The sequence below is a fragment of the Semicossyphus pulcher genome, unplaced genomic scaffold, assembly GCF_022749685.1.
Source record: "Semicossyphus pulcher isolate SPU_LCO1_2020_fin unplaced genomic scaffold, fSemPul1.0.p SCAF_3, whole genome shotgun sequence".
NCBI classification, from domain to species: Eukaryota; Metazoa; Chordata; class Actinopteri; order Labriformes; family Labridae; genus Semicossyphus; species Semicossyphus pulcher.
Window position 1 is genome coordinate 21,878,428 of NW_027211704.1, and position 7,836 is coordinate 21,886,263.

A 7,836-nucleotide genomic window follows, 5' to 3' on the forward strand; every position below is an offset into this window, starting at 1 on the left:
TTTAAATGCAGGTATTGATAGTAGCTATTAGTAGTAGAAGTATGTATATTTGGATATCAGTATTTCAAGTAGGAATGCAGTATTGAGAGGGTGCAGTCGCCCCCTCGTGGACGTTTCGAGGAAGCACTTGACTCCCTCCTCTAGCTCACAGGACGAGTTGTCATGGCAACTGTACAGCATGTGCTTACAAAAACAAGAGCTTGACCGTTCACCGACAGTTCTCTCGACATTCGACATCTACGGCGCCATCTTCTTCTTCTTCTCCTTCTTGCATTAATTAGAGAAGAAGAGAGCGGAAGACAGCCGTTAAAAAAACAAACAAACGGAGGGGAAGACCCGAAGACAGTGAACGATGAGCGGAGCCAAAGCCCGCAGCGACGCGCCTGTTGCTGAAAATGTCTCTGGCGGCGGGCACAGCACTGCGGCTCCTCCGCGGGACCGTAAGCCTGGCGGAGGGGTTCTAAAGAGGCTCAAGTCCCGGAGGAGCCAGGTGGACAGCAGGCCCGTCACGGAGGAAGACCTGAGGACACAGAGTGGGCACATCTCGCCGGAAGATGTGTTAGGACTGCGGGTGGCTACGCGAGGTTTGAATCTCGTTGACGTGATGCTTCATTCGCCGCTTATGTTGAATAAACTGTGTAAACATAATGTAACCGAGTCTCTACAACCTATAGAAGAATACATTCAATCATTACATTTAAATACAGCAAATGACGTCGAGTTAAGCATGCTTGCAAGGATGTTATTTAAAATTAGAGACTTATATGGCATTATTTCTATCTGTTGTAGCCTAATTATCTGACAGATATAGGCCTACGTATGACATCATAAAGAGAGACGTCAGTAGCCCGTGGAAACCCGTTGTTTAGAAGGCGCGTGAGAGTCAAAGATCTTCTGTTGTATTACTCTAACTGTACTAAGATCCTTTATGCCACCAAACTTTAAGAAATGTCAGATTGAAATGACATCACCGCTGCTGTGACATCACAGGATTGATCAGGAAGACCAGTGTTGTGGCCTACTTTTACAGCTCTTTAGGAATCACGGAAAATCTGTAAGGAAAAGAAACCTTAAGGATTAGGCTAAATCAATTGCTTCAGTTAGTATACATGCTTTTAATCTATCTCTCTTCTAAAACACAGTTTTTTTTCTGTATATGTTCCTTTTTTCCCCAGTATAACTCTGTAATGATTCAGTAGCCACACCGTGATAATAATAGCTTGGGTGTCTCTGTGTACAAGCAGAACTTTGTGTGAGTGTTAATGAGGTCAAGCACAGTGTTTTGCATATTATTCTTGTGTGTCTAAGCAGCCTGTGTACATATGAATTGCATGTCAACTATGTCACTGTTTGTAACTCCTGTTACCTGTCATTGTTGCAGGGTACCTCTGTAAACCTGAGGACAATATTTATAACATCGACTTCGTCCGTTTTAAGATCAGAGACCTGGAGACTGGCACTGTCCTGTTTGAGATTGCCAAGCCACCACATGCAGGTATTTTGTATCTGTTTTATATTATGTATATGTTTGTATTATGTTTAAGTATTTGTTCTGTAATGCAACAGAACTGTTGACTGTGAAAGATCTAGCCTCAGAACAATCAAAAGTGATTGTACTGACCCTGCTGAGAACTTCCTGTAGTTATGAGCTTCAAAGTCTCAAAGCATTCTGTTGTGTGTTTTAGACGAGGACGAAGAGAACAGAGAGGCAGACGCCAGCGCAGGCCGATTTGTACGCTACCAGTTCACCCCTGCCTTCCTGCGCCTGAGGACCGTGGGAGCTACGTGAGTGACTCACACATCACCAACGCACACCTAAGGAAAACATGCTCACCTGTTCCACACACAGACAAAGGAAATAATTGCAACACATTGTGTGTCATCTAGTCACTTTGGGTTCGGAGCAGAGCAGTATGACTGATATAACATTATAACTACCGAGCACTGCTGTAATGTCTCACTCTGCTCTCTCTGTTATTCAATCAGGGTGGAATTCACAGTCGGAAACCGGCCTCTAAACAATTTCCGCATGATTGAGAGGCACTACTTCCGGGATCACCTGCTGAAGAGCTTCGACTTTGACTTTGGCTTCTGTATCCCAAACAGCCGAAACACCTGTGAGCACATCTACGAGTTCCCTCAGCTGTCTGAGAGCCTCGGTGAGTCGTCTGTTCTTAACCTATCACAATTAAAACTTAAAACATCCTTAAATTGGATCGTGTTGAAAAATACTATAATACGGTATGATGCATAATACATATTTTCCAACTGTTTAATATCTAGAGGAAAAAGAGTTTGTTTACCTAATCTGTGCACCATGAGCACCTTCCTTGGAATGACAGAAGTACACTGAACAAAAGAAAACATTAGGATACAACTGAGCAACTATTTAGGAGGAGAATATGCAACCTACATTAGCAAAATAATATTTAATCTCTATGCTAGCTATTTAAGATACCTCATTTATGGTGTGTGTGATGCTTTATCATTCATGCTGTGTGTGGTGCCTACAGGTTTGTCTAAAATGTAGCGGTAACCACACTATTAGACAAGGGGAATAAGATCTACGGTGCTTTTTCTGTGTAAAAAATATTTCTAAAGTTAGGCCAAAGCTTATATGAGCAGTCTGAGCTAGCCAAATCAAGTGGTTACCTTCTTCCTTGTAGTGCCTTTATGTTTATTTGCCAGTGCTGGATTCCAGCATCAAACCTAACTCATACACACACACTCAATCCCCATTTCAAGTATATTCAATTTGACAATACTCACTTGATTTGGCAAATTCAGCCAGTACAGCGTGGTAGGGGGGGATGATCAATGATCATAATGTGCTTGGGAGTAGAATATTAGGAGAAACATGAATAAATCTGAAACTGTCCTTTTATGCTACTGGATAAATAAGTGTTATGTGATGATATCTTTGGTTACTAACTATGGTTTCATTCTTTATTCTCATCAACTGACTATCCAGGACCACTGATGGAGTTGTAAACATTATTGTTTTTCGCAATGGAGAGCCAAATGTGAAGCAAATCTTTCTCTAAGAACAACAGAGCCACCTGCATGTTTGGACCTTTAAGTGCTGAATCAATAACACCATCCCAATCTTTTTTTGCTTCTTTAGTCCGTATACAATCACCTCTAATTGCTTGGAAGCTATAAAAGCCTGTGTTTGCATCACTGACAAGCATTTGTTGTGTGTTTTTCAGTGCGTCAGATGGTGGAGTGTCCTTATGAGACCCGGTCAGACAGCTTCTATTTCGTGGAGAACAGACTGGTCATGCACAACAAGGCAGACTATGCCTATAACGGAGGACAGTGATATCTGCCTGCGAGCATGCAAACACACACACACATGCACACACATGTACTCACATTGATAGAAATAGTTCAATCTTACATGCAGAAGCAGCTACAGATACAGCTGAATTGCCTCTGACATTTGTCAAGATGAATCGTCATTCATTGCGATTATCAGGGTTAGTATTGAATATTGCAGGAGGTCAATCTCAGCCTCTCTCTGCAAAACAAACAGGAAGTTTCTGTTTGAAAAAGGGTTAATTTGTCTGCTTTAATTATGAACAGATGTGTTTTATACCAAAAGAGGACTCATCACTCTAGTGGCCCTGTGACGTGTGTCTCAAACAGACCAAACGGTTATTAGATAGTCCCTCTTGGCAATTTGAAAAGTGTCCTACCACCCCCTCAGCACATATACACACACACTCACACACACACACTCAATCCCCGAATGACACACATAGTGTTTACGCAGTGTGTGTCAGAAGCAGCTGTTCTCAGAGCTACCGCCTCCACAATCCACTCCAGACAATATCGGGGGAGAAAGGGAGAAACCATCCACAAAAACACTCCTGTCAAACACACATGGTCACTCCAGCGATCCCCCTCCCCATCTCCCTCCTCCCTCCGGATCTCACACGCAAACACACTCATCAACTATAGTACTGTAAAACGTTTCATCAAAGGTCTTTGAGATTTTCTCTGGTTGATACAAATGTGAAAATAGAGCAGGTAACTGTTAACTACAATACAACCTACAAATGATCTGATATCATGATGCATGTGATGACAAACAAAAAAGGGAAAAGATTTGTAAGAAATCATTTTTAATGTGAAAATATACAAAAGAAGTGCGCTCAGCCCACTAGAAATGTAATTTTCTTCTTGTAAAGTCATATCAGATATTCTCCTCCCCCATCTCGGTTTTTTTAATTGTATTTTTTTAATCATCAATGATTCACGCACGTCTTAAAACATCAAATGAAGTTGGAAAATGTCTGGAAACTGAGTGGTCTTTCTTCTAGCTAGATAGTGTCCTTCCTCTTTGTACTTTGTAAACTTTGGTGTTCAGGGTTAAAGGTGTTTGTAAAGAAATATATATAAATAGTTTGTAAAAAGTGAGAAAATAAATGTACATTTTCTGATATAAAAGGTGTGATTTGTATCATTTTGAGATGAGAAATGTTGAAGGATGTTGAGCTGACTTTGGTGAAAATGAAGTCCCAAAAGTGGCCACAAGGGGGAGCTATATTATCATCAGGCTGTAAATGAAGGCCATTGGTTCCAGTTTAGCGTCATGTTTGATTTTATTTTTCCCCTCAGCAGTGTTTTTTATTTAAATGCTGGGATATTTTGACGTTCATATCTGGGATTTTCTTCAAACCTCACGATGAGGTCATGATCTGAGCCCTTAATATGCATCTATGGCTTTGTCTTCACCACAGAGAGGTCATAACACTGATCTTATCATTTTAATTCCACGTCATTATTTTATCTACTGACCGCATGAGAGGAGCTAGCATAGCAGGCAATGCATTTTAAAACTGGTCCAGAATTGTTACACTTTGATCATCCTTTTTTTTGTTGTCTTGTGGGACTCAAACTAAAATCTGAGCCTCTCTCTGTTTATTCTTTCTCAGGCTATTTCTTCCTATCTCTGTGTTCATCTCTTGATCTCGCTCCGTTTCCAGCTCTCATGCCCAAAAAATCTCATGGTCTTTTCTCCCTCGCCTCGCCTTCTCTGTTTCTCTCTCCACACCTATGCAGCTCTCCCTCCCTCGCTCTCCTCCCGCTCTGTTTTTCCCTTTTCTTTCCTCCTGTCTCACCTGGTAACCAGACCTCTGGAGAGGAGTGTTGAGTTTCCACTTTCCCAGAGAAGAGGACAATCTGAGCCACACAAAAACCCACAATGGACCCCCTCTGCTCCCTCCTACCTTCACTCTGTCACTGCACAGCTGCACACACACACAGACACACATTCACACACTCACATACACTGAAATATGTCAGAATACTAAGACTCTCCACTTATTATTCCCCCTTTCTTCTTACCTCCCCATTCAGTTTCTTTTACTTTACTTTGCATGACCTTTCCTTCATCAACTAAACATTTTCTATTTAAGACTCCTGCCTTACTTCTGTCTCCCACACATTTTTGTGTTCTCGCTTACACATTCAGCTGTGGTGTCGGTTGTCACTTCCTCTTCTGCTTAAAACCCTTAAACAAGCTGAGATTTCAGGTCAGATTTGGTCACGTAAGAATACGGCTAATCACCTAGCGGAGTCCCCGCTAATGCTAAAATATGACTACTTTTTACTATATTACTTATTATATAAGTGTTTGTATTAGCATCTTTGTGAAGCCATTCAAACAGGAAGTAGTAAAAAGTTTGATATCATTCTTAACATGTTTCTTTACAGAATAAATAATGGATTTTTTGACACTCTGGAGTGGTAGCATTTAGCTGTAAACACAGCACTGATATACCATCACTCCTAAGGTCTCAGGAAATGTGCTAGCATGTTAGCAAACAGTGGCCTATTTACACATATCGCACATTAGCATATGTTTGGGACCCCCTGGACAAATATGAGTACGTTATTTACACTTTGACTTGCTCTCCACACAACTCCTGAGAAGATAATCTGGATATTTAGCAGCTAAATGCTTCGCTATGTTCACTAGCTAGTTGCTAAATTTGTCAAGCTGTTGTGTGGTGCTTGGCATGTAGCCTACAGAAGGTTTATCATAACTTTTAGATTTCAAACAGCTTCCTGCGTACTGGGACTGAAAACCACACTGATTTGAGAGGTTACAGTGAAACAAAACACTGAATTGTGGGTTGTATAAACAAAATAATTAGCTTAAACATGCTAAAATGGGCTGTAGAGATGTGGGGAACTGCAAAGAAAGGTGCCAGTTTGTCACTATGAATGACCCCCTCGCAATACTGTTGTTTCTGTCCTCATATGATTCTGTAGAGATATTGATAAGTACAGCTTTGGTTAAAACACTTTTATAAACAGAAATAACACAAGTTTAATTAGACTAGCTTTCTAAAGTCGGAGAATTGTAAATTGTAAATTACTTCCCTAAATGATACCAAAGACAACACTATGCTGATCTGCTGATTGAGCATCAAAAGCTTCAAACAGCCTTTAGAAATTAAAAAACTCTTCATCAGATAGTGAAGCACCCCCTTAAAACGCATTAAAATTAATGGTGTGAAGATCTGATGTGTCAGTTGCTGATTAGACCACAAAGCAGGGCACAATTGTGAGCTCATAAATCAATAACCACAGCCTTCCATCAGGCTGTAGGGCCTGCACACTGCAGCACGCACGTAACGCAGCCGTATTGTCCTGAACCACGTGTTGGCATCATCCAAATCCCAATTTATCCAGTCCGAGTGTTTACAATGAGCATTTTCACATGCGCAGACACATTGACGGCAATAAATACACACACTTTCCTGGGATGATTTGTGTGTTCCCAGGCCTTGGTGGAATACATTTCAGCAGTCAGTCATGGATCGACACGCACGCACCGGAAACAACTGGACAGGTGGGATAAATCAGCCTCATTCTCCCCCTCCCTCCTACACACACACTCACACACACAAACCTATCTTTGTGATTGGCTTTCCCATATATCCTGTTCGGTGAATCACACCACGTTGAGATTAGGAGTGAGAAGCACTGGTTTATTGAGGTTCCCCTGAAACACACATACACTCTCACTCTCTCAGACACACACAGATGTACACTCGGGCGGGGACAGGGGGGACAGTGGTCGCCTATAAATAGTAGCTAGGAATGGCGTTGATAGGTCCTGTGAAAAGAAATGGAGGGGGGAGTGGAAAAAGGATTAAAAGAGATACAGGGACGCACTACTCGGCTTGTGTGTGTGCCTGTGTGTGTGTGTGTGTGTGGCTCTAAGATACTTAGAAAAGAGGTGGTATGGATTTCTTTCTACCAACAAAACTCCCTCTCTCTTGGACCCCCCTCCCTCAGCCAAAAACATCACCCATCCTCTTTCACCCTCACATTTACAGTACACCCTCCCTCATCCTCCCTTTTTTCTCTCTTTGACCGTCTCACCCTCCCTTCCTTTCCTTTTCCCCTTCTCTCCTCCGCCTTGCTCCCAGGCCCTGGTGTGAAGTCCATCATGTGTTAACACTGCATTACCCGCAGTACGTCATCCGACAAAGAGATGATGAGTCACGCCACAGTCCTGTCTTCTAGGTCGGCACGACGATGGTCTCAGAGATGGTCGTGACTCCATCTGTATGTGTCATTATGTCATTTCCAGCAATCGCTCAGTGACATCATATCACCCCTGAAAGAAGGTCAGGGCAGACATAGAGGATGGTGCATGTAAATATGAATAAACATCTATTCAGGACATAAAACAGCTGATTTGTCATCACTTCTTTTAAAGCATAAAAGCTTTTTTTAAAATATGTCACCTTTAAATGAGCACCTCATTTATTATTGAATAGATGCAGTAATTTCATGTCATGCCATGCAAGGCTT

General features: G+C 41.8%; 1 protein-coding gene across 1 annotated transcript; it reads left to right on the plus strand.

The window, feature by feature from the left end:
- Positions 1-236: 236 nt before the first annotated feature.
- LOC138605711 (protein unc-119 homolog B-like) lies at positions 237-4,427 on the plus strand. The gene is made up of 5 exons (XM_069678119.1): positions 237-584; positions 1,382-1,495; positions 1,686-1,785; positions 1,987-2,159; positions 3,210-4,427. The coding sequence occupies exons 1-5, from the start codon at positions 353-355 to the stop codon at positions 3,320-3,322; spliced, it is 732 nt and encodes a 243-aa protein (XP_069534220.1). The 5' UTR covers positions 237-352; the 3' UTR covers positions 3,323-4,427.
- Positions 4,428-7,836: the final 3,409 nt, after the last annotated feature.